The 27,756-nt window shown below is 46.2% G+C and overlaps 1 protein-coding gene across 7 annotated transcripts in view; it reads left to right on the forward strand.

Annotated features, from left to right (window-relative positions):
* EIF4G1 (eukaryotic translation initiation factor 4 gamma 1) overlaps nucleotides 1-27,756 on the forward strand; it is a 723,480-nt gene that overhangs the window by 159,575 nt on the left and 536,149 nt on the right. For 5 of the 7 annotated variants that reach the window (XM_069212975.1, XM_069212971.1, XM_069212974.1 and 2 more), the window contains one exon: nucleotides 13,651-13,737. The exons of the other annotated variants lie outside the window; for them this stretch is intronic. In XM_069212975.1, coding sequence (XP_069069076.1) covers nucleotides 13,651-13,737 — 87 coding nt within the window. The remainder of the gene's footprint in view (nucleotides 1-13,650; nucleotides 13,738-27,756) is intronic. 7 annotated transcript variants of the gene reach the window in all.

Consider the following 27,756-nt stretch of genomic DNA (forward strand, 5'->3'; position numbering starts at 1 on the left):
CTACCACAAAATAGAGCATTAGTATTATCTATTTTTACCACTATTTTACCTCTAAGGGGAACCCTTGGACTCTGTGCATGCTATTCCTTACTTTGAAATAGCACATACAGAGCCAACTTCCTACAAACCTGAAGTGAGAAATCTGCACGTGGACGTAACTATCAGAAGAAAGTTAGTTACCTCTGAAACTGTATGGTTAATACTGTCAGCAGATTCCTCACAGAGAATAGTAAAATAAGATCCATATTTTCTGTTGCATTGTTATCTAATGTCTGCCTTGACACGCTTGCCTCACCTTTGTGGCAAATCTGATGAGAAACTGATGGTGGAGCGCTAGAGGGCCGACTGTCGCGGAGGCTATGGAGGAACATTTTCTGGACTAGTCTGGCACCTAGGGGATTATTCAAGAGTTGAGGAATATGTAGGTGGATAGAGTATCCACCAGAGATACTGTTACCAAAGGTCAGTAACTTTTTCATTATACTTATGCACCAGACCGGTCTGATTGTTGCACATTAGTCTTTAAATTGTTTTCTTCTGAGTGTAAAGTTCCCCTTCCCCACAAGACCCTTTTCCCACCATTGTCCTGATACCTTGTCAGAAAAGCAATCCTAGGACTTCACCGGTACATGGAAAATTAAATATGATGCTTTGCATGGTGAAAAAAAGCCTGCCATGAATTGTTGTGTGCCAATCCTTGCTGAATATGAATTGCAGAAAGGCCTGGTGTGTGTGAATCAATTTGATATCATTGTAGTCTAGCTGTTCACACTAAATTCGAAGTGGTCAAGGAAACCCAAATAATGGTTGCTTTGACACTGAATATATAAAAAAAAAAAAAAAAAAAAACTTTTCGCGTAAGCCGTGGTTCTAGTGTTCTCCTCTGTTCTCCAAGATCAATTCAGATGGTTATAAAATTTCTCAGATTACACCTGCAGATTAGTTCTAGTTGTCTCACTTCTGGTTCAAACAACATAGTTTACTTGCAGAAAAATGTTTTAATCACTTGTCAGCTCAGTACCCTCACCTTGGTTGATACCCAAGCACACAAGGGGTTATTGAGTCACCCTTTTTTGTTTGTTACGCTTTTGTTTCAATAATTTAACTTTCCTAACTTTCTAATTTCTGAATGACAAGTTTGGGAAATGGTCTGCAGGTGTGCCAGATACTTATCCTCTTCTCCTTTGCCTTATCCGCAAAATTGTTCACTACAGTACTTGTATATGTATCTTACAGACTTAGAAAGTCAGCGGCAAAACCTGTACGAATCTGGTTGCCTTCTTTGATGCTGCTGGTTCTGCCCTCACATGGACTTCATTGCATATGCTGTTTTTGTAGAAAGTCAACACCAGTGGAAATGGAAATATGAACTTTTGTAAATACAAGGAAACTTGTTCAGTGGGATGTGTGGCTGTAGATGCACATGCTCTGTATACTCCTGCCATCTAGTGTTTTGTCCGGAGTGGTGCAAGTTGTGTTTCTTCAAAGAAATGTTCAGTCACAGGATCGAGTGACTCTTCCTCTTGGGTATATTGCGCATAGGCGCCTTTGTGTTCTCTCTGCAAATGGGTTCGGACGTGTCTCTCCACTCCATGTTTGGATTTGATTTGAATTCTCTTATCACACCCTTTTTCAATTGGTGTTAGAGATCACCCTTCCATCTTAGCGCTCTCCTCGATTTGCTGCTCTGTTACCTACCAAATGACCTACAGGGTGCCGACACCAACTTGAACATACCTTCCACGCAGCACTGGCATACATTCTAACCTGATGAAACAGACTACCCTCAGTGCCACACATTTTTCACACACTGATCAGCATCCCGTGTGCATACTTTGTCTCTTCCCCCGAAAAGAGCCTGATTGTGACACCTGCAAATCTTTCTGGTCGAAGACGACCCTAAAGGACTGAAGAGCACATCTGTTGGCAATGTTGCACACGACCAGACAACCCTCCGGACATCTTTGGTGAGGAGCATTCACAGGAGGAGCCTGCGCAGGAGGAAGAGGCCTTATCAATCCTAGATTCTTCAGACTCCGATGTTAGGGTGGGCCTCAAGACAACCCAGACACTTTGGATGCTGATCTCAACCCCATCCAATGACCCTGACCTCTACCCTACGCACCCTTCATCACCCAATAACACTACATCTCAGCAGGTAGTAGCTCGAGCAGCACCTTCCATAACATGAAGCTGAATAAAGACCCTTTTGAGAAATATTTTCTATTTGATAACGTTACCTCCATCCATAAAGATAACAAATATCTTCCAATGCTCCTTGGCATGATTTGCTGTGCAGACAAGATCTTTAAGGAGCTGGTCCTCTCTAGGATTCACGCCAAGAGTGCATAAGAAATTCAAATCGGCCCCTTCTGACCCTCTCAACATCAGGTCTCAGGTCCCCCCTGGAATCCATTGTAGCCACCACATCTCGAAAGTGAGCCAATAGTCAGGCCACTGGGGACTATACTCCCCCTGAGCAGGTTAAAAAGATTGACTTTTGTTCTCCCCTGAGGAGCAAAAGAGTTGCAGCACATGCTGCAAATTAATGGTGTATTGCCAATTCACAAGGCTTGTTGGGCCGGTACGACTGAGCTCACTGGGACGAAATGGAGGGGCTCCTCTAGTTCTTATCAGATGAGCACCATACAAGAAGGCAACAGATAGTTGCAGTAGGGAGATCATTTCCAATAATTCAAATTCCTGTCCTCTGGATGCTGCTATCACAGTAGCCTGTGGCGTCAACACCACTCAAACAGGCAGTACTGAACATGCCCTTCAACAAGGAATAACTTTTTGGGCCTCAACTGGGTACTACCCTTGAAGCTTAAAGAACAGATGTAGCAACGGCTGTAGGTGCCCTTCAATCCCTCACACAGAGGCACTTTTTGTTGCCTTGAGGCTCTTTCATGCCCTATACATTGGAAGTGTCAACATTGTACAATAGGCAACCTGAGTCCGCCTATTATCGGGGCTTCTACCGAGGCTCTTAGAGGTAACACTAACAAAGGACGAGGCAAGAGCTCCACCTCATGTCTCCTCTACCACTCCAAGCAGTGACTACCTACATCCCCCCCCCCCAGGCCCAGCCTACACCTGTCTGAAGACTTCATTCAGTGGGCCAACAGCCAACATTACCACATACCATGCCCCCCAACTGTCAACTCACAATATGGAAGAGCGCTGTCCTCCACCACATTCACCTGATGACATAGTACCTCCCTGGGGCGGACAACTTTGCAGACCTGTTCAGCAGGATGCAGTCCACAGGGGTGAACTCACCCACAAGTTCTTCAATCATACTTCACCAAATTTGAAACTCCTCAAATAGATCTTTTTGTCACAGCACAAAACGAAAAAATGCCCAAGCTTTACATCCAGGTACCCATACCCTCTATCCAAGGGCAACACTGTGTGAATGAATTGGTCCGGGATATTTGCCTACATTTTTCCACCTCCTCTCCCTCTTGTTCCATTTCTGGACAGTGAATCAGAGATACGTCTCTCACCATCCTCCTTGTTGCCAGAACTTGGGCGCGGCAGCCATGGTTCACCACACTTCTGGACCTTTTTGTAGTCTCTCTCAAGAAGCTCTTAACAGGCTAGACCTTCTCTCAAAATCAAGGACAAATCAGACATTCAGACCCAAAGTCACTCAATCTTGAGATATGGCTCCTGAAGTCATAGTTTGGTTATCTGTTAGCCTGTGGAATGTATGGACATTCTCGGAAAAGCATGTAGACCCTCAACTGGAGCTTGTTAGGCTGCAAAATGGAAAGGTTTGGTTTCCCTTGTCAATCGAAATGTATTGTCCCTATAAAAGCTACTGTTGAAGAGATTTTATTTGCTTAATTCACAAAAAGCAAATCTAGCCTAGTCTTCTATTCAGTTACATCTTGCCGCTATAACTGCTTGTCTAGACAATAGACCACCTATTTCCATGTTCAAAATCCCAGTCATCAAGGCTTTCATGGACTGCCATAAAAAGTTCAATCCCCCTTCACCATTGTGGAACTTAAACAATTGTCCTTACCAGACTCATGGGTCCTCCTTTTGAACCACTCCATTTGTGTTCCCTTCAATACCTTTTGTGGAAGGTAGCTTTCTTTGTTGCCATCACTACACTTAAGGGTGTCGGTGAGCACCAGGCTTTACCTTTTGGAAGGCCCCCTTCTTCCAGATACGTAGTGATAAAGTAGTCTTTCGCACTAATCCGAAGTTCCTACCTAAAGTGGTTTCACATAAACCAGTCCATTGAACTACCGGTCTTCTTCCTGCCACCTGACAGTGTTGCTGAAAAAGCTGTCAATATTCTAGATGTTAAAAGCACTCATGTTTTTCATTAACAAAACCAAAGAGTTTACGAAAACTAAATGGCTTTGTAGCTTTTTCACTACCTCATAAAAACAGTCCACTATCCAAATCTGGTATAGCGAGATGGATAGTTAAAGCTAACAGACTCTTACCTGTTACCCTAGAGCACATTTTGCTAAGAAAAAGGTGCTACTATGGCCTTCCTTGGAAACCTACCCATAGCTGACATTTGCCAAGCAACTACGTGGTCTACCCCACCTACATTCACAAAACACTATTTTGTGGATTTACTAGCTCACCAACAAGCTAATGTAGGTCAGGCTAAGCTACAAACACTTCCCAAACAACCATCTCCAAAAGGCTAGCCACCCCTTTTTATGAAGGGACTGCTTTACAGTCTAGGCAGACCTTGTGTATTTAAAACCACACATGCCATCTAACAGAATGTTACTCTGTAAGCATCTGTGTGGTGCATGTAGTGCTGGAGTTGCACACTCACCCTACCTCCTCTGAACACCTGTGGGTGTTGCAGGTTTTAGGAAGCTGGCCTGGTCTGTGGTGGGTACCCAAGGTACTTTACAACCTACACCAGGTCCATGTATCCCCTCTTAGTGAAGTGTAGGCAGTGTCTGGAAGCCAGGCTCTCTAGAGGTTACTGTGGATGAGCAGCCAAGGCTTATCTAGAAGATGTGCAAAGCTCATGCAAAACCACTATAGTCGGACAGCACTTGCACACATGAAAGAAAACACTCAGTTTTACAAAAATAAAAGTACTTTACTTTTGGAACACAATACCGCAAAAAACTAGAAGGGCAACCCTCCAATAGGAGGTAAGTAATACCCTAAATATATACACTAGTAAATGGTAGTAGGCATAGAAAAGGTTGAAAATAGTGCAGATAGTAATAACCAATAGTGACCCTAGGGGGAGCCTAAACCATATACTAAAAAAATGGAATGCGAACACAGGACCCCCACCTAGCTAAGTGGAATGTGTAGAAGAGAGCTAGGAGTATTAGAAAACCACAGAGGTAAGTAACACAGTACCCCCCCCGCGACCAGGAAAGCAGGAGAAAATCACAAATTTCCCCAAAAAACACAAAAGGAAGGCAAATAAGACACCCAGACAAGACTGCAAGAAACTAGTGGTGGATTCCTGGAGAAGACCTGTGAAGGGGGGAGGGGAGTCCAAAAGTCACAGTGGAGTCGAGTAGGAGTTACTACCCACCTAGCTGTGCTTGCAGGAGTTGGTCGACGGTGAGGAAGAACAGGTCAGCACTGGAGTTGGAGGAAAGTTACTGATAGATGCAGAAGATGTCCCATGTTGGAGTGAAGATTGCAGACTGATGAGTGATGGAATTCCACCAAAAATCCTTGGCGAAAGCAAACTCGCGGTTAGTGGAAAAGTGGTGCTGCCAGGGACCAGCAAGGCTCAGAAGCGGAGGCAGCACCCACAGGATTTCCACAGGACGGGGACACAGAAGTCGTAGACGGAGCCCACACAGCACTACAGGAAGGGGCCCCATGCTGCAGGAGAACACTCAGAGGGCTCGGTGTTGCAGGAAGGAGTGCTGGGGACTTGAGCTACACGTCGCCTGAAGTTCCATTGGAGGAGATATAAACAAGCCTTCACTGCCGCAAGAGATGTGGTGCTAGAGGTACTGTCCTGCATGAGAAGGCAAGGGCTTACCTCCACCAGAGGTGGACAGCTGGCAGAGAGGACTAAGAGGACTGCTCCAGACCACCACCTGTGATGCAGGATCCACGCAGCTCAAGATGAAGGGAGATCCACGCAGCCAGTCGTTGCAGCAGGTGCCTGCGGATGCAGGGGAGTGACTTTCACTCCAAGGTAGATTCCTTCTTGTGCAGGCTGAAGAGTTGCTGTCTTCTGGGGATGCACCGCCAGGGAACTGTTGCAAAGCTGGCAGGAGCCGTGGAAACAAGGTTGCATAAGCCTTCTTTGTGGATTGCAGCGTTGTAGGTTCCTGGAGGGTCCAGTCACAGTTCCAGTGGCCAGAAGTCGAAGTGGAGGTTGCAGAGTAGTCCTGATGGAATCTTGCAAGCCAAATCTCAGGGCCCACCCTTGAGAGCGATCCTAAATAGCCCTGAAAGGGGGATTCTTCGCCTAGCCAGGCAAGCACCTATCAGGAGGGGGTTCTCACGTCACCTATCTGGCCTTACCTCTCAGCTGCTCCCAGAGTTCCCTGCCAACCTTAGAAACAAGATTGCAGAACCCAGGGACCCCGCTGAAGGTTCTCTGAGCACCTCTCCTGGGGTGGTGATGGAAAGGGGAGTGGTCACTCCCCTTTCTATTGTCCAGTTTTGTGCCAGAGCAGGGACTGGGAAACCCTGAACTCGTATAGACTGGTTTATGCATGGAGGGCACCAAAAGTGCCCTTCAAAGCATACCAATGGCTTGGGGAGGCCACCCCTCCCACACCAATCACAACTATTGCCAAATGAAGAGGGTGTTACCTCCCTCTCCTAAAGAAAATCTTTGTTCTGCCTTCTTGGGCTTGATCAGATCAAGCAAAAGGAGGGCAGAAACTTGTCTGAGGGGGTGGCAGCAGCTTGGGCTGCCCGGAAAACCCTGCAATACTGGTGGTAGCAATGCTGGGGGTCCTCTAAGGAGCCCCCGAGTGCATGGAATCATACTTCCAATACTTGCAAGAGTATTGGGGTAAGATTCCGACATGTTTGATACCAAACATGCCCAGGGCCTACCATAGGGGTGACTTACAGTGATCTGTAGTGAAAACAGGTGCATGCACCGGTTCCACTCAGACTGCAATGGCAGGCCTGGAGAACCCCTTGCATGGGGTCCCTATGGATAGCAGAATAATAGCTGCAGCCCATAGGAATCACATGGGACCCCAAAACCCTGGGTACTTAGGTACCATAAACTAGGGCCTTGATTTGGTGGACCAGTAGGCCAATTGTGGGAAGAAAAAGGTACAGTTACCAAGTTAGAAGGGAGAGCACAACCACTGGGTCCTGGTTAGCAGGATCCCAACGAACAGAGGCAAACGGACAGCAAGCAGAAAGTGGGGGTAACCATTCCAAGAAAGAGGGTGCTTTCCTACACCGTTATTTCGCTTTCATTGAGTGAGATATTCCATAGTGAAAGTTTTCTGTTTTGCTGACACAATTCTTAGCAGCGAAGGCGTGTTGGCTAGATCGAACAGGAGTCATTCTAGAATCCAGCCCCTTCTAAATCAAGCATAAGGACATGAGTGTAGAGTGGGGGGGGGAAAAAAGGGCAAAGGAATAATTTAGAATCTGTGCGTTTTTAAGTTGTTGGGTATCTCTTGTGTGCCCTATAATGATAAACAACAATGTTTGGATTGGTTGAGGTCTCTTTCTGGGTTCCTGCGGGAGGGAGTTTACTGGGCCGTATCCTAACTTCTTTTGCCAGTGTTGTCCTAAGACCACAGTACTGTTGCACTCCAGTTGATTTGGCAGCGTGCTTTTGTTGTCACTCTGAGAAGACAGGTTGAATTATCACAGTTTAATCCACAAAGTGCAGGCGTTTAATGTCTGAATGCAGTGAAACACGAAAGGAAACTGTTACTAAATGGGAAGTACTTTACTTCGAAAGTACATGTTTGTAATAGCAGGTCAGACCACTTAAAACTTTCCTGCACAACAAAAAACTGTCTCTTACACCTTCTGGAACAAAGAACGATCCTCAATTTGTTTACAGTTCCTTTGCGTGGAAGGGGCAATGTTACCTAGTGGTGAAAGTTTGGAAGAGACAGAGGCCAGAAACATTTGGGTCTATTACGTTAGCCATCTGAATGTAAATGTGAAGTGCTATACAAAGATGCTGTGTTGCAGCATTGTAACTGATACATCTGAACCGCTGAACTAATGTCAGAAATTGTGTATGATGGGTTTCTTAACAAATTTCAGGAAGATAAACATTCCACTGGCTTAAAAAATGCATTCTAAAAGATAGATTTCTATAGGTACTAAGATTTTGGAGTGTTTATTCAGGTGGTTTCCGTTCACCGGCATATTGATGGAAGGGGTTCACATGTCGCTGTAGTTCAGGATCTAGTGTTCGCCTACCCCTACACTGCAAGTGCCGACAGTGCCGGTAAACACTGCAACCTTTTGAAAGAAAAACATATGTAGTGCGCATTTTGGGGTTCTCAAGGGAATGGGGCACCTATAAGGGACACATAGGATTACACAGATATGTAAAAGCCAGGGTAGCGCAATTTTACAAAGCCAAGCTGTCGACTTTTGCCCAATGGACTCCCAGGCCTTTAAGTCCAGCAAGTCAATTTGTAAAAACACTCATAAGCACTTTGCAAATGAAGACACATTTGATGGAAACTCCATGAACCCATTTCCATGTTGATCATATTACTTTTTTTATTGTAGTGTAGGTCCTAATGTGCTGGTCAAAAATTACTGACATTCTCTTGTCAGTTCAGACCCCTTGTTATAATGGCCAACGAAAACCACACAAGCTGGAATCCTAGACGTTTCCCGTGAGCATCAGATCTTCGTGGAAGGGTCAAATGTCTTTCAGAAGGCTCACGGTTGTCCCGTGTGCTGGCCTTCTCACTAGCCAGAATGTGAAGGATATCCTAATATAATATATATGCTTGTCTATATTCCAGGCCTTTGACATGAGTGTTTAAGCTTCTCCGGAAACTTAATGCTCATTGCACAGTTGCTTCTTTTGCAACATTTGTTCCCCCAGATGCATGCTCACATTGCTGAATTTTCGTTGATGGCTACTTCAGCTGCGCCACATTCTAAGTAACCAATTAATTCCCTATTGAATCTTCACAAAAAGATGTCTTTGCCAAGGAGTACTGGCTAGCGGGTTTGGATTGATTTGGCATGTTGTCTCCTCTCCTGACCTCTTATGCGGAGTGGAGTCTGGTTCCTAACCATTGTAGGAGGAAGTGGGGGACTAGTAACAAAATAGTTCCTTCATGGTTTAGTCCTGAACTTTTGCTACTTGCTATCGGTCTTCCACAACACCAGCCCAGTCATTTCCTTGATCTGCAGCATCTGCTGTGTTCCAAAGTTAGCTCAAGAATATTGGGCATATGCTAGACTAGATGGTTTCTCTTGGGTTGGGGTAGGGCCTGCGAGCAGGGTTTGAGTGTTTGCTCAGGTTGCTGTGTCTTGCAACATCTCAAGAGAAGGTTTTACATTAATGACCGCACATAAGGTGGGTGTGGAAAAGTGCCATTTTGATGTGGGTACTCCCACTTTTTGCTTGGCACATGTGATTTCGACAAAGTGCACTGGGTTTCTGCTAACCAGGTCCCCAGTGACGGAGCCCTTTCCCAAAACTGCAGTAATTTCCCCAACTCTCCAAACCTTTAGCACTCTACACAAGTTGCTAGTAAATGGTACCCCAGGTACCCATGGACTGAAGTACTTAAGGTCCCCAAGGGCTGCAGCACAAATTGTGCCACCCTAAGGAACCCCTCACCAAGCACATTACATGTTGCCATTGCAGACTGTATGTTTTGGTGCAAAGTGAAAACACATGGCAAGCAACCTGTGTGCTATGTCTCCTAACACTGCATACAATATATTTAATCCGCCTTTCTAGCAGGCCTTACAGCCCTAAGGCATGGTGCATTGTAGTACATGTGAGGGCATAGCTGCACGAGCAGATATGCTCCTGCTAGGTCTATCCAATCTCTTATATAGTAAGTGATTAGGGAAGCCATTTTAAATTCCTGTCCTGGTCCCTGGTCAGTACGAGTTCCCCAGCTACTTGATGGCTTCACTGAAGGATAGGGCAGTTTGGTATCAAACATCTTGTATTGGTGAACCCATGCTGGATTTACCAATGAATGCACTCCTAGCGCAGCTTAGAAGTGCCCCCTAAAGCCCTACCGGCCTCTGGTGGGCTCATGGACTGGTTTCTGCCACCCGAGACACCGTTCTGGCCTCCTTGGGTGAGAGCCTTCAGCTCTCAGGAGGCTCAGAGTAAAAGCCTGTCCTGGAAGAGGGTGTAACATCCCCCTGCCACAGGATTATCCCCGCCCCCCACTCCCCGATTAGACTTCCTAAGGCAGTAAGCTCAAAGGGCTGCCACCTTGAAATGCAAATCAGGCTCCTCTCACAAGAGGAACCCCCAACGTCCTCCAACCCACCCATTTGGGGTTCTACCCACGTCCCACAGAAAGTGGTCATATAGGGAGACTAGTGACCCCAAGGATCATTAGTCCTTTGGCTAGTACCCTACACAACCCTAACGCTCCTAAATTCATTGTCTACGGAAGCCCCTGGTACCATAGAAGCAGATCCTGATGACCTGAGAAGACACCAAAGAGCTGCTGCAGCAGAAGAGGAGAAAAAGAAGCAGCTGATCTGGTACTAACCCCCACGACCTGTCTGCATTCCTCCACGAAATCTGAACCAAAGTCTACTTGTTCTGCGCATGGGACTCAAAAGTCCAGGAGGACTGCTTGCCTTCGAAAAAGACTCAAGACCTCCCATGAACAGTGGACCTGTTCTTCAGCAAACTCCCAAGAAAGGACTCTGAAGCCTCTGGGAGTGCCAAAACACCTGAAGTCACCTCTGCAACTGCTGTCTCTGACCAGAGTTCGTGGCCCACCGGTGCCAACAAGGATCTTCAGCCCTCCGTAGTCTGAGTCCATTGTGGTTTCACCCCTCCTGGACTCCCTGATGACACCTGCTGCCTCTGCACGCAGCGCCCCAGTCCTTTACCGTGACTGCTGCGATCAGAAAAACCGGACACCTAAAGACACCTCTGCACCAGTCTCTCCTGAGCAATGTAGAAGAGGACCAAAGTTGTCTACCAGTGTGAGTATGGTGAGGCCAGTGCCCCACTGTTAGTTCAGGCCTCCTGGCCAGAGCCTTTAGCCTCTTCGCAAGTGACCAATCCCCATGGGAACTCATTGGGCACCCAACACTATTTTACACTCTGCACCTGGCCGCCCTGTACCACTGAGGGTGTTCTATGGGTGCTGCCTTCGACCTTGCCTACTGCTCCGCTTAACTTCTTGAGATTGGTCTCGTAAGTCACTGTACTCTGTTTGCAGAACTTGTTTTTCCTCCCATAGGATAACATTGCAGAACTCAGAAATTGCACGTCCACTTTTTTAAAGTGAAAAGAATTCCTATTTAAAAACATACTTACCTTAACGAGTTCTCTGATGCCTAAATATACAGGGAGTGCAGAATTATTAGGCAAGTTGTATTTTTGAAGATTAATTTTATTATTGAACAACAACCATGTTCTCAATGAACCCAAAAAACTCATTAATATCAAAGCTGAATATTTTTGGAAGTAGTTTTTAGTTTGTTTTTAGTTTTAGCTATGTTAGGGGGATATCTGTGTGTGCAGGTGACTATTACTGTGCATAATTATTAGGCAACTTAACAAAAAAAAATATATACCCATTTCAATTATTAATTATTACCAGTGAAACCAATATAACATCTCAACATTCACAAATATACATTTCTGACATTCAAAAACAAAACAAAAACAAATCAGTGACCAATATAGCCACCTTTCTTTGCAAGGACACTCAAAAGCCTGCCATCCATGGATTCTGTCAGTGTTTTGATCTGTTCACCATCAACATTGCGTGCAGCAGCAACCACAGCCTCCCAGACACTGTTCAGAGAGGTGTACTGTTTTCCCTCCTTGTAAATCTCACATTTGATGATGGACCACAGGTTCTCAATGGGGTTCAGATCAGGTGAACAAGGAGGCCATGTCATTAGATTTCCTTCTTTTATACCCTTTCTTGCCAGCCACGCTGTGGAGTACTTGGACGCGTGTGATGGAGCATTGTCCTGCATGAAAATCATGTTTTTCTTGAAGGATGCAGACTTCTTCCTGTACCACTGCTTGAAGAAGGTGTCTTCCAGGAACTGGCAGTAGGACTGGGAGTTGAGCTTGACTCCATCCTCAACCCGAAAAGGCCCCACAAGCTCATCTTTGATGATACCAGCCCAAACCAGTACTCCACCTCCACCTTGCTGGCGTCTGAGTCGGACTGGAGCTCTCTGCCCTTTACCAATCCAGCCACGGGCCCATCCATCTGGCCCATCAAGACTCACTCTCATTTCATCAGTCCATAAAACCTTAGAAAAATCAGTCTTGAGATATTTCTTGGCCCAGTCTTGACGTTTCAGCTTGTGTGTCTTGTTCAGTGGTGGTCGTCTTTCAGCCTTTCTTACCTTGGCCATGTCTCTGAGTATTGCACACCTTGTGCTTTTGGGCACTCCAGTGATGTTGCAGCTCTGAAATATGGCCAAACTGGTGGCAAGTGGCATCGTGGCAGCTGCACGCTTGACTTTTCTCAGTTCATGGGCAGTTATTTTGTGCCTTGGTTTTTCCACACGCTTCTTGCGACCCTGTTGACTATTTTGAATGAAACGCTTGATTGTTCGATGATCGCGCTTCAGAAGCTTTGCAATTTTAAGAGTGCTGCATCCCTTTGCAAGATATCTCACTATTTTGACTTTTCTGAGCCTGTCAAGTCCTTCTTTTGACCCATTTTGCCAAAGGAAAGGAAGTTGCCTAATAATTATGCACACCTGATATAGGGTGTTGATGTCATTAGACCACACCCCTTCTCATTACAGAGATGCACATCACCTAATATGCTTAATTGGTAGTAGGCTTTCGAGCCTATACAGCTTGGAGTAAGACAACATGCATAAAGAGGATGATGTGGTCAAAATACTCATTTGCCTAATAATTCTGCACTCCCTGTATATGTGTGTGTATATATATATATATATATATATATATATATATATATATATATATATATATATATATATATATATATATATATATATATATATATATATATATAGAGAGAGAGAGATACTGGCTAATTTTATAAATTGAAGTTGATCTCCGTGATTCGTGTCTCATTTACTGACTTTAGGGTGTATTGTAGCTGTCTTGCACTCCTCAATGGCTGCTTGACTACACTACATCTAAATAGGGTACTTTGGGTTTGCTTAGCAAGGCCTGTTCACCCTCTGGGGAACCCATGGAATCTTTACATGGTATTTAAAGTGGGGCTCACCAATTGGGGAAAGCGAGAACTACGAGTTAGATTCACCATGAAGGTAAAGTTTACTAGTGTCAAAAAGCCGTTTGGTAGATAAAAGTATTCTCAAAGGTGATTTTTCTCTGTTCCTATGATGTTAAAATATAATTAGTTGTATTTACAGGGCAGAGCATTGCACAAGACCAGCTTATGCACCAGTTCCTGCTGGTCAGCCTGTCAATTACATCACTTGCACCAAGGTTTTTGAGGATCCCTTTTTGCACTGACCTCCAAGTGTCTCCTTTTTCACTAGTCACTGTACCCACCTGGTCCGACGGCATCCGTGGTGTTCGGCCCGCCACAAGTTACACAAATGAATACGCCTTCTCAGACTCGGCCGGTAAGATATCTTGTGTATATGTCTTTATCAGGAGAGTGTCTACATTAATACTACTGTGTTGGACTCAATGGGTGGGTGAAAGCTCTGAAGTGTAACAGAAAAACTTTCTGGAAGGCCTGGGATATAATAGTTGGTGTTAAGACCTAAAGTAATATCTTTTGTTCTGTGTGAATATGAAATACTGTTTAGTTTTAGGGTACATCTTAAAATTGGATGAATCCGTTCAACTTATTTTATGCACTTTTCTGATGGATACTTCACACTCATTCCTTAAGCTATGACTATCCTCCAGGTGCCAGACTGGATACAAAAGCTTTCCCCAGCTGAAACCCTCTGTGGCCCTGTGCAGCAACTTTGTCTCCCAATAGGCCTTGTCATTGAGATGCATATGATGCTGACTGTTGCAATGCCATAGTCTCCTGTTTTTCCGGCCATCATTGACATGGCTCTCGATTTGACTAGGTGTTTCAAAGACACAATTCATCAGCTTTTAACGATGACAGTCCATTGTCTGCCCTCAGGGTCTAGGTGGTTGGGGGAGGGGAGGGGGTGGTGGTGTGTTTAATCCCCGTCATAGATGTCTTGAAAAGATGTCCGTCTGAGTCACACATGGGGGTGGGGGGGAGGAATTGGGGATGTGGGGGATGGGAGAGAGGAGAGACACCATAGAAACTGTGCTACAATGACCGTTTGTCATCAGTCATGTGGCTCGTGTTGGTTGAATGTCTAAATTGTATTATTGTACAGGGGTATTAGACTTCACTCTCTCTAAAATGGAAGTAAAAACCTATGTCCTCACTGAGACCCTTAATACAAAGCAAAACATCTCAATTTATTGAGGCACTGAGGTGCTGTTGGGAACTTGGGCAAAGCAAGGATCCTACACACTGGCAAACACAGGAGGCATAGACCTCCTTATGGGGGATCCCTACTTCAGCACCCCATCCCAGAGAACCTAGTGGGACATGAATCTACCAGTCATCTGAACATCAATGCTTTTCAAACTACTCTGCCTGGCAGGAAGTCCAAGTGAATGTGAACTTTCTATAAATGTCATCTCCTACCATCCTTGCCTTCAGGTCTGGGAACACTATTCTCCTAGAGGGATCCACACATATGGGACAGAGCGATTGTAGTCTTGTCAACTCTCCCAGATGATGTGGCCAACCCTACAATAATTGTTCACAAATGGCCAGGACGCTTCAAAATGCTCCATCTGTCCAGGGTTACACATGACTATCTGGGTAGGGCAGTTGGAACCAGCAGTACTCCTGGATTTGCTCCACTGACTTCTTCAGCCGTCCTCCATGGACATATCATACCACAGCTCTAGGTTGTTCAGAGTGAATGAAAACTTTTCCCTGGAAAGATGTAGAGGCCAAAGCCAAACTTCACTCTCTTAGTCTACCCCCCACATGTTCGGCAGATATCAAAGCAGCTTCGCCCCTTTCAATGAAATATACATACTGGCAGCTTCAATATACACTCCAATAGCAACAGGCCCACCTTTCTTTTCAGGGTAGGGACATTTGCTCCATATTGTGGAATGTTGATAATCACGTTCCTTCCCTTCTCTCACACTAGATATGCCTCCCACACCGCACCACCAACTGTAGGACCAATGTGTCCTTACTCCGAAGAGAAGTTCAAACTGCCTTCCACAAGTGAGCAATAGGGAGGGTGCTAACATCAGACATTATTTCCTGATGCTGAAAAAAACAGACCATCGCCCCATACTTGATCTACGCCTTCTGAACATTTTGTCTAGAAAGAAAAGTTCAAAATGCTATCTCTGGCCTATAGGCTGTTTGCATCAGATCAAGGAGATTGGGTTGTAGCGTTGGTTTGCAGGGCACCTGTTTTCACATCCCCATCTTGCAGTCCAACAAACTATTCCTGTAGTTTCAAGAATGTCACAAGTATTCTTGGATCACTGTGGCTCCCTGTTGGCTTTAACAGTGCACCTTGGGTGTTCATTAAGGTGATGGTGGTGGTTGCAGCCGGTCTGTGGCGCTTGGGAAAAACACTCTTACCATACCTTGACAACTGACTGATGGCAGCAGCAAAATCATTGGGCTTTTCTATCAACATGTCAGTCACACTTGACTCCTGGCAATGGCTTCCTTCATTTGAGCCATCCTTGACACTGCATTTCCCACTGCTTCAACGAGTCAAGGACATTCGAACTGTGAGCTGTATATTTCACACTTTGACCTAGATATTAGTGAGAGCAGCAGTGAGTCTTCTGGTCCTTGTGATCTGTTGCATCCTACTTGTGGATGACACCCAGTAACACATGTGGGCAGTGCAGTGGGATTTGAAGCTTCTGTGCTCAGCAGCAAGGAGACCTGTCCGAGTCCATCCAGATGTAGGAGGCGAATGTGAAAAACCTGCAGTGGTGGTTGCTTGATTGCAGTAGGACCAGCAGCTGGACCCCTCTTTTCCCCCTCACCCAGAGCTAACTGTTGTGATGGATGCTTAGTTGAGATGGGGGCACCACACGGAAAAGGTGAGGGTTGGGGGACTCTGGACTCCAGCAGAAGCTTGCTTTCATATCAACTTGTTGGAGTTATGAGCAAATTGCTTTGCACTAAAGCAGTTATTTCTGTTAAAAAGGGTGTGTGTGTGAAAATAATGGATACAGTTTCTCACAACAAGACCACCATCCCCTATGTGGTCGTGCCATTAACAGTACAGAGTAGCGTCCTGGACCCTGTTAGAGTCTACGTTTCCGGAAGTGGCTTAATATTCAGGGCATATCCCTGACCACCCAGCGTCTGGCAGGGTCTTTTAATGCAAGGACTGACTCTCTCTGCTGACTTTGCCTAGCAGGTCACAAATGAAAGTTACACTTGGGGGTGATACCAGGGCCTCTTCCAGCACTAGGGAGAATCCTGCCACGCTCTGTTCACCACTGCAGAGAATGTGCAGTGTCAAAGTTTTTTGCAAGGCAGTTTTTCCATGGAAATAGCTTCCACCAGCGTTGTGGATCTAGACTCCTATACTTGTTTTTTTTTTTTTTTTTTTTTTTTTTTCTGCCCGCCTCTCAAGCACAGAATGCTTAAGCTGAAACATAGCAAGATAGATCAGGCCCAAGTCATCCTAGTGGCTCCATACTGGGTGAGAAGAGTGTGGTACTTGGAGCTTCTGGTGATGAGAACATGTTTTCTGATGGGCTGCTTCTTTGGGAGGATCCCGCACTGCTCCTGTACAATCTACACCTCCATGCATGAAGATTGAGCAGTGCCAGTGTATGGCTTTTGACCTGCATCCCGAAGTGGTTGGTGTTCTCTCGGCCGCCAGGCACTGGGAGAAGTTGGTGTTCCTCCAGCAACAACCAACCCTTGAATACACAATTGTCCGTTATGTTCTGACTTTATTTACCCCTGCAAGGCCTTCTGGCAACAGTTGAAAGTTACCGTTAACCCTTTTTATGGTTCCTGCACTAGGGATCCCTCTTAAATTTATCTAGATTTTAAAGGAGCTGATCCATATGTTGCCTACTACTTCCATTTATTTTTCTGCAGTTAAACCTTAATTTGGCCCTCACCTGAAGTGCACTCCTTTCGAGCCTATGTACAGCTGTCTTTTCAGTCTGCTCGCCATAAAGACTGCGTGCCTCATTAACCGAACATCTGTGAGGTGAAACAATAATCTAAAGGCATGATGTCTGTGGTACAGCCCTGCATCTCCGTTTTCCCAGATAAACAGGTCCTATGCACAAAAAAATGTCCAAAAGCTGCATTCTTGCCAAAGGTAGCAACACCCTTCAAGATTGGGCAATTCATGACCTTGCCCGCTTTCTAAGCACCACTCCATCACTCCAAGGAGGAAGGGACGACTCAGGCTGGCCCCTAAGAAGCCCTGAGTTTCTACATAGAGCCAGGAAGACAGACTTTTCATTAACTTCTTTGGATTGAAAAAGGGCAAAGTGGTTCAAAAGAGAACAATCTCCTGATGGATTGTTAAGCAACAAGATCTGCTGTGTGGCTAGATGAAGAGCAACCCCCAGAAGGACTGTGAGCTCCTACCATTATCACAAACGCTGCTAGTAGTGTTCTTGCATGCGATGTGCTAGCTCTGGACATTTGCCAGGCGGCGACACTGGCATCTCTGCACATGTTTATGAAGCCCTACTGCCCAGGTCCGGAGGGACTAGGACGTTACCTGCTTAACAAAAGCAAGAACTTGTTCATTTTGGACCTGAGCATGATTCTTTGGCGTTCCTACTCCTTCAATACATCCAAAGGCCTCCGGAGAACAGTGGTCGAAGTTTTATTTTTATTTTTACATTTTTATTTTTTTTGTTTTGTTTGTTTTCTGTCTGAACATGAGATTGGATTTTTGCAGAAACTGCTTGGAGTCTCATTGCAGTTTTCTGTCACTGGTCTCTTCCTCCTCTTTGGAGCTAGTTCGGATATAGAATAAGGTAAGCTGGCATTTACAATTCCATTTGCCCATTCTGTTAAGAATGAGACCATGCTGCATAAAATCTGGATGACCCTTCATCCTCTAGGCTTGTACCTGCTTATGTGCAGAAGCCCTGGCAGACCCCATTCTTGCAGGCCAAAGGATTACTGGGACTGGAATCTGATGCTCTTGCTATACCAGAAAAATACTGTGACAGCATAGAGGATGATAACTCTGAGACTGAATCGTCTTTCCACCTTACAGTGCGAATGGTAACTTTTACTTGGATGTGCAGAATGCAAGTGGCTTTTTCACCTTGCAAGGGGGCATTCAGTGTGCTTCGTTCACTTTAAGAGGAGTCTTTGTTTACCTTAGGACATTCTCCCAATTTCATGACGACAGACCTTCATCCTAGGATTGTTTCTGCATTTGTCTACGGAGAGTCTGGTGGTCAAAAGCCTCTTAGGCCAAACTTAACACCAACCTTTCTCTAAAGGTCTCTTCAAATTGAGTCTAAGAGGCCTTTCTCCATCGACTAAAGGGTTTATCTCTGGCAGCATAGCTCTTTGCACTGCTTTGTCATCTCTTCATGGCCTCTATTTCCATGTTTTATTCTAGCTGGCAACAGTGTCAGTCGTCATTCTTCCTGATAGAATTGTGTCTGTGATGGACGAGGCACCTCTGAACAAATCTTCAAGTGTTGCTTAAATTCTGCCGACTCATTTGCTGGATCCATGGCCTAAGTAGTTACCCTGCACCATCACACTTGGATATGCTCTGCAGCCTAATTAGGTTGCCAAGCAACGCTAATGAACATGCATTTTAATGGTGAATGGCTCTTTGTAGCAAAAGCAGACTCCTCCCTGGAGTGATTCAAAACGATTGTGCAATGGTACATTTGTTGGCCTTGCCTACACTGGAAAGCAGTTCTTCCAGGAGTGCTGAAACTTTCGTGGCTTCTGCAGATCAGAACAGTCCTGTCACCATTAAACTTAATACTGCTTCAAGCATGTCAATATCTCTATCCCTCCTTTCTAGGCAAAAAAACTTACCTCCATTTAGAATCTACTTCCTATAGAAGGGAGGTCTCATCTGTCCACCAGACTGTCACAGAAAATTGCTGAGTGACCCAGTTTATCTGCAACCACTGACAGCTTGTCTTCTCTGTCCCACTGTTCTTACACCAGGACCATCTCTTTGGTCTCCATCTTGGAGGCGGAGGTTCTTGACCTGTTAAACGCAGCTTGGAGGTGGGGACCTTGAAGAGAATGATCTTGCACATTGGCTCTTGAATCTTTTCATTCAGTAATATAGGCTTGTGCCCTTTGACTTCAAAGATGCCTACCGTCATCTCCTAATTCTTCTTGCACACAGGTTCTCTGATTCTACCGTTTGGTCTGATGACCTCATTGATTCACCAAGGTGGTGTGTGTGTAATGGTGGGTTCACGGAGTAGGGGAGGAGTCTATGAATTTCCATTCTTGGCAGACTCTGAGGCCAGGCTAAGGTAGCAGAGTGGAATTATCTGGTTTGGACATGGAACGTCTTCCACACACTAACCCTTTTGCCTGACTTGGGGTTTACAATATGATCCCAGAGATCTCGCCACCTCCCACTCTGAGTTTGACCGTCATAGATGTGGTGTCTGGTATGACCTGTATAGAGGCTTTTCCTTAGAGGATTACTTACATTTGACATATGTTAGAAATACTTCTGGTTCAGACACTGGTCCAGTTCATACATATTGCTGTGCACCAGATGGCGGATGAGTTCCTACAATCGTGCTTGAGTGGACTGGATACTGATGGGAACCTGCATGCATCCCTTGTGTCAACTCAAATTTTGTTGGTCTGCACTGCCATATTTTTGTAGTGGGCAAATTCGGCCCTAGTTAAGGGGTCCATTCAGTGTGTACCACACTCAGAAAAATGGGAGCGGTTATAGTCCCACCTTCTATTGCCAAAGGATTCAGTGGTCAGGCCTATTCGGATCTTCAGCCTCTGAATGTCTTCTCATGGAAGCACACATTCAAAATGATCTCTGTATCTGGTTCTCAGCTCTTGACTCCGATTTGATTGTGTCCTTTGTTTTGCAGGCGGCTTATTCTCATATACCAGTCCTGCAGTTCCACAGTCATTGCCTGTGGTTTATGGTGGGGTCAGGACACTTCCTATTTGGTCTGCCCTTTGGCCTCACCTCAACCCCTCTGTTTGTGAAGTTAATAGCGGGGGTCGCAGCCCTTTATTAGTGACTTGATAAGTGTGTTACTGTACCTGGCTTGCTGCAGTCAACTGTGCACTGCCTTTGGAGAATCTCACATTTGTCATCCCATAGGTTTTCCATCAGCTAACCTAAGTCCCATTCAATACTTAGATCAAGAATTCTCAGCACGACAGGCATCTTGGATCCAGAGACGTTCATGGCCTTTCAACCTTTGCAGATATGAGCGTGATGTTTGTGGTTCTGAGGGTTCTTGGGTTCTTGGCCTTGTGCAACCTTCACGTCCCTGGTGCAGGATAGCACTTGTGGGTTCTGCAGGGGAACATGATATTTCAGAGGGTGCAGCCCCAAAGCAGTTTGTCCAGCGCAATTTGTATCTCTGAGGAAAAAGTATCTCTGAGGAAAAAGCTTGGGACCATCATTGCTGGCAGATGGGACACAGAGCACCTGGAATAGATATAGATCGGGGGGGGGGAGGGGAGGGGAGGAGAGAGTCTGTGGTCTCCTCTGGTGTACCATCTCCACATAAAATATGAAGGAAAGGCTGGTACAGGCCTGGTTTCAGAGCAGTCTGTGATGGTTGGGGATTGTCTCACAGAACTTTAAAAGCATAATTCTTTCCCTGTGTTCATCTTCCACCAAGCCAGCTTGTGCAGAGTTACCTCATAATACCATCTATTTTCCTTTCTAGGAATGGCAGTCATCATTAGAAGTATATCCCTTGAATGATTTAAGATGTTTAACAGCATATAATTTATGTACTTGCTTAATGTCCCACTGTCAAAGTACTGCTTTGTTAGTCTTCGTAACTTATAGACTTTAGACACGAGGGGAAAGGAAACATTCACGGTTTGAGTGTTAAAACTGAGGACACACCCACTCCTACCTCATTGACCAACAACTTGTCTACTTTGTTACTTCATAATTTGGTTCAGCAGGATACTTGTATTTGATGACTTCATTATTTTCTAATTGAAGCGCCCTTGCACCATGTATTTTGCTTATCTTGAGTGGTCTGCAGTTATTCTCTTTTTTTTTTTCTTTTTTTTTTCTTCTTTTTTTCCCCTCTAGTTTAGGCTTTTCCCTGCTCAGTGAAACCAGCTCAGTCAATAGAAGTATGCTTCTGAAGAAGCTGTTAGCGACACACATCAGCTAGAAGTTTTGTTTGACCAAACATTTTCAACTTTGTATGTTCTCTACTGGATACTTTATATCCCGATGTAATGACTTTCAGTGTGGTCAGCGTTAATGCAGGGATTCCGGTGAGCAATGACTAGCCGACGTTCAGCTCAAGAAGACCGTGATTGGGATGGGCTTTCTGAAATCTGCTTTGGGACTGTATAGATTCACATTAATAAGTGTCCTTGATAAGAATGATCTGCAAGGTACCTCAGAAGACATTGTTACACATTTCCAATGTCTAATGGGGACTTGTATCCGAAGGAAGCCCTGCAAATGATACTCCTCAACCTTGGGCTGAAAGACCAAAGGAAAATGGTTAGTGGCGTTTTTCCAGTTCCCACCTCTAGTATCAGAGAAGGCAGTGGTTATCTAGAATGTGGATAAAATTAATCTCAGACATAGGTAACTATAGTAGGATAAAATATTTAAAAAAAGAAATGCCTAATGAGAACTGGGGGGAATATAAGACGTTCTTTAAGAACCCCAGAATCACTCCGTATTGAAGAATTCCCTAAGAATCTACAAACGTCTTGTAGAAATTGTCCAACTCTACCTCTAAAAATGACTTCGCCAAAACCACTTTACTAAAGATAATGGCTGTAGGAAGTTGGCTCTGTATGTGCTATTTCAAAGTAAGGAATAGCATGCACAGAGTCCAAGGGTTCCCCTTAGAGGTAAAATAGTGGTAAAAAGAGATAATACTAATGCTCTATTTTGTGGTAGTGTGGTCGAGCAGTAGGCTTATCCAAGGAGTAGTGTTAAGCATTTGTTGTACATACACATAGACAATAAATGAGGTACACACACTCAGAGACAAATCCAGCCAATAAGTTTTGTTATAGAAAAATATCTTTTCTTAGTTTATTTTAATTTAACATGTAATATCTTGTTTGAAAGGTATTGCAGGTAAGTACATTAGGAACTTTGAATCATTTCAATTGCATGTATACTTTTCAAGTTATTCACAAATAGCTACTTTAAAAGTGGACACTTAGTGCAATTTTCACAGTTCCTGGGGGAGGTAAGTTTTTGTTAGTTTTACCAGGTAAGTAAGACACTTACAGGGTTCAGTTCTTGGTCCAAGGTAGCCCACCATTGGGGGTTCAGAGCAACCCCAAAGTCACCACACCAGCAGCTCAGGGCCGGTCAGGTGCAGAGTTCAAAGTGGTGCCCAAAACGCATAGGCTAGAATGGAGAGAAGGGGGTGCCCCGGTTCCGGTCTGCTTGCAGGTAAGTACCCGCGTCTTCGGAGGGCAGACCAGGGGGGTTTTGTAGGGCACCGGGGGGACACAAGCCCACACAGAAATTTCACCCTCAGCAGCGCGGGGGCGGCCGGGTGCAGTGTAGAAACGAGCGTCGGGTTCGCAATGTTAGTCTATGAGAGATCAAGGGATCTCTTCAGCGCTGCAGGCAGGCAAGGGGGGCTTCCTCGGGGAAACCTCCACTTGGGCAAGGGTGAGGGACTCCTGGGGGTCACTTCTCCAGTGAAAGTCCGGTCCTTCAGGTCCTGGGGGCTGCGGGTGCAGGGTCTTTTCCAGGCGTCGGGACTTAGGTTTCAGAGAGTCGCGGTCAGGGGAAGCCTCGGGATTCCCTCTGCAGGCGGCGCTGTGGGGGCTCAGGGGGGACAGGTTTTGGTACTCAGTCGGAGAGTAGTCCGGGGGTCCTCCCTGAGGTGTTGGTTCTCCACCAGCCGAGTCGGGGTCGCCGGGTGCAGTGTTGCAAGTCTCACGCTTCTTGCGGGGAGATGGCAGGGTCTTTAAAGCTGCTCCTTGAAACAAAGTTGCAGTCTTTTTGGAGCAGGTCCGCTGTCCTCGGGAGTTTCTTGTCTTTTTCGAAGCAGGGCAGTCCTCGGAGGATTCAGAGGTCGCTGGTCCCTTGGAAGGCGTCGCTGGAGCAGAGTTCTTTGGCAGGCAGGAGACAGGCCGGTGAGTTTCTGGAGCCAAGGCAGTTGTCGTCTTCTGGTCTTCCTCTGCAGGGGTTTTCAGCTAGGCAGTCCTTCTTGTAGTTTGCAGGAATCTAATTTTCTAGGGTTCAGGGTAGCCCTTAAATACTAAATTTAAGGGCGTGTTTAGGTCTGGGGGGTTAGTAGCCAATGGCCACTAGCCCTGAGGGTGGGTGCACCCTCTTTGTGCCTCCTCCCAAGGGGAGGGGGTCACATCCCTAATCCTATTGGGGGAATCCTCCATCTGCAAGATGGAGGATTTCTAAAAGTTAGTCACCTCAGCTCAGGACACCTTAGGGGCTGTCCTGACTGGCCAGTGACTCCTCCTTGTTGCTTTCTTTGTTCCCTCCAGCCTTGCCGCCAAAAGTGGGGGCCGTGGCCGGAGGGGGCGGGCAACTCCACTAAGCTGGAGTGCCCTGCTGGGCTGTGACAAAGGGGTGAGCCTTTGAGGCTCACCGCCAGGTGTTACAGCTCCTGCCTGGGGGAGGTGTTAGCATCTCCACCCAGTGCAGGCTTTGTTACTGGCCTCAGAGTGACAAAGGCACTCTCCCCATGGGGCCAGCAACATGTCTCTAGTGTGGCAGGCTGCTGGAACTAGTCAGCCTACACAGACAGTCGGTTAAGTTTCAGGGGGCACCTCTAAGGTGCCCTCTGGGGTGTATTTTGCAATAAAATGTACACTGGCATCAGTGTGCATTTATTGTGCTGAGAAGTTTGATACCAAACTTCCCAGTTTTCAGTGTAGCCATTATGGTGCTGTGGAGTTCGTGTCTGACAGACTCCCAGACCATATACTCTTATGGCTACCCTGCACTTACAATGTCTAAGGTTTTGTTTAGACACTGTAGGGGTACCATGCTCATGCACTGGTACCCTCACCTATGGTATAGTGCACCCCGCCTTAGGGCTGTAAGGCCTGCTAGAGGGGTGTCTTACCTATACTGCATAGGCAGTGAGAGGCTGGCATGGCACCCTGAGGGGAGTGCCATGTCGACTTACACGTTTTGTCCTCACTAGCACACACAAGCTGGCAAGCAGTGTGTCTGTGCTGAGTGAGAGGTCTCCAGGGTGGCATAAGACATGCTGCAGCCCTTAGAGACCTTCCTTGGCATCAGGGCCCTTGGTACTAGAAGTACCAGTTACAAGGGACTTATCTGGATGCCAGGGTCTGCCAATTGTGGAATCAATGGTACATTTTAGGTGAAAGAACACTGGTGCTGGGGCCTGGTTAGCAGGGTCCCAGCACACTTCTCAGTCAAGTCAGCATCAGTATCAGGCAAAAAGTGGGGGGTAACTGCAACAGGGAGCCATTTCTTTACAATGGCTATAGCAGCTTTTTAATTTTTCCATTTCACTCCCTTCGGGGCATGACATCTCCTTCGTGGCATTTAACCCAGAGAAAGAGGGGGTCAAAAGAGTTGGTAGCAGAGAAATGGGGGCAGCCATATATTTCTGTGCGCGAAACTTTTGAAGGTATTATTCCTCTACATTGGCAAGAACAGTCTAACATTGCCTGTATATGAAGAGCAAAACAGAAAAGCAGCTTAATGGAAAAGGAGGCTTCAAGTGTGTGTGTGTGTGTGTGGGGGGGGGGGGGGGGGTAAACACATGCTTACTTTTGGGCAGTTACCACGCCAAAATTGTGTGGTCGGTGGCATGTGTAGCTGCAGATACACATGCTGTGCATAGTCCGCCGTCTGGTGTTGGGCTCGGAGTGTTACAAGTTGTTTTTCTTCGAAGAAGTCTTTGAGTCACGAGACCGAGGGACTCCTCCCACTTCGGTTCCATTGCGCATGGGTGTCGACTCCATCTTAGATTGTTTTCTTTCTGCTGTTGGGTTCAGACGTGTTCCTTTTCGCTCGGTGTTTCGGGTCGGAAAGTTAGTCAGAATCTCAGAAACTTCGTCGGTATTGTTTCGTTCGGTATCGGGGTAGTTAGAACAAATCGACACCGAATCTTGTAGAGCTTCGGTAGCCCTTCAGGGTAATTTCGATCATCCGTCGGGGCCTGGTCGGCCCGACCGCGTGCGACATCGAGACTGATGGGAACGGACCCCGTTCCGATTCTGTCCTAAATGCCATAATAAATATCCTTATACGGAACAACATTTGGTCTGTAACTTGTGCCTGTCCCCCGAGCACAAGGATACGTGCGAAGCCTGTCGCGCGTTTCGGTCGAGGAAAACGCTCAGAGACCGAAGAGCCAGGAGGTTGCAGATGGCGTCCACGCCGACAGGACAACAACGGTTCGAGGAGGAGGAAGAAGAATCTTTCTCCATCCACGAGTCGGATTCCGAAGAATTCGACGTCGAAGAACCACCAACCGTGAGTAAGACGTCGAAACAAAAATCACACGAAAAGACTGACAAAGCCCAGGGGACGTCACCGCCAACAGGCCATGGCTTAACCCGGAAAGTAGGTGACCGTCCAACGGCACCGAAAAAGGGCGAGCTGCTGTCGAAGTCATCCGACTCCGGTCGAGATACAGGCACGCAGCAATCTCTGGACCGAGAGAGTGACGCAGAAAATTTTCGGCACCGACACAGCGGCACCGAAGTTGGTCGGCACCGAGAGGGCACGACGCCGAAAAGACAAAAGATCTTGTCGGAGCCAAAAAAATCCAGGGACACGGTTTCGGTGCCGAAACGCCCGGCAACCGTACCGAAAACTGGTTCCTACTCAGGAACAGGGACTGTCCTCTCAACTAAAAAACACAGATTTGAGGAGGAATTACAAACAATTGAGCCAGATCACACGCAAAAGCGGATCTTTATTCAAAAGGATACAGGGAAGATTAGCACTCTTCCCCCAATCAAAAGGAAAAGGAAACTTGACTTCCAGCAAGGAGACAAGCAACCACAAGCGAAGGTGGTAAAGAAGGTAACTCCACCACCATCAACTCATGCATCACCGGCACAAACTCCACCATTAAAACACTCACCAGCTCATACCACAATGAGCCAGGATGATCAGGATGCATGGGACCTCTGCGACGCTCCAGTATTGGACAATAGCCCAGAGTCGTACCCAACTAAACCGTCACCACCTGAGGACAGTACATCATATGCACAGGTGGTAGCTAGGGCAGGCGAATTCCATAATGTCTCGCTACATTCAGAGCCTATTGAGGATGACTTCCTCTTTAACACCCTGTCCTCCACCCATAGCCATTATCAAAGCCTTCCCATGCTTCCAGGAATGCTAAGGCACTCAAAACAAATATTTCAAGAGCCAGTTAAAAGCAGAGCCATAACTCCAAGGGTGGAGAAAAAATACAAGGCTCCGCCCACAGACCCTGTTTTATTACATCACAACTGACACCAGAGTCAGTAGTTGTGGGGGCAGCTCGTAAAAGAGCCAACTCGCATACATCAGGCGACGCACCACCTCCGGACAAGGAGAGCCGCAAATTTGATGCAGCGGGAAAAAGGGTTGCAGCACAAGCGGCAAATCAGTGGCGCATCGCCAACTCGCAAGCACTCCTGGCGAGATACGACAGGGCTCATTGGGATGAGATGCAACATCTCATCGAACACCTCCCCAAAGAGTTCCAAAAACGAGCGCAACAGGTGGTGGAAGAGGGACAAAGTATCTCGAACAATCAAATACGGTCTTCCATGGATGCAGCGGATACAGCTGCAAGGACAATAAATACTGCAGTCACGATAAGGAGGCACGCATGGCTGCGCACATCTGGGTTCAAACCCGAAATACAACAGGCTGTGCTCAATATGCCGTTTAATGAACAGCAATTGTTTGAGCCGGAGGTCGACACTGCAATTGAAAAATTAAAAAAGGACACCGATACAGCCAAAGCCATGGGTGCACTCTACTCCCCGCAGGACAGAGGCACATTTGGCACATTTCGTAAAACAACTTTTAGGGGAGGGTTTCGAGGTCAACCCACAGAAACCAGCACCTCACAAACAAGACCACCTACCTACCAGGGACAATATCAAAGGGGCGATTTTCGGGGACAATACAGAGGGGGCCAATTCCCAAGAAACGGGGGAAAATTTCAAGGTCCCAAAACCCCTCAAAATAAAGTGACTCAGAAGTCACACAACCCCTTCACACAAAACCAGTGGGGGGAAGACTAAGCCAGTTCTACAAATCTTGGGAGGAAATAACAGACACTTGGGTCTTAGCAATTATCCAATATGGTTATTGCATAGAATTTCTCCAACTCCCTCCAAACGTCCCACCGAAAAGACACAATATGTCAAAACAGCATAGACCTTCTAGGACTAGAAGTTCAAGCATTGC

The sequence above is a fragment of the Pleurodeles waltl genome, chromosome 11 (genome assembly GCF_031143425.1).
Source record: "Pleurodeles waltl isolate 20211129_DDA chromosome 11, aPleWal1.hap1.20221129, whole genome shotgun sequence".
NCBI lineage: Eukaryota > Metazoa > Chordata > Amphibia > Caudata > Salamandridae > Pleurodeles > Pleurodeles waltl.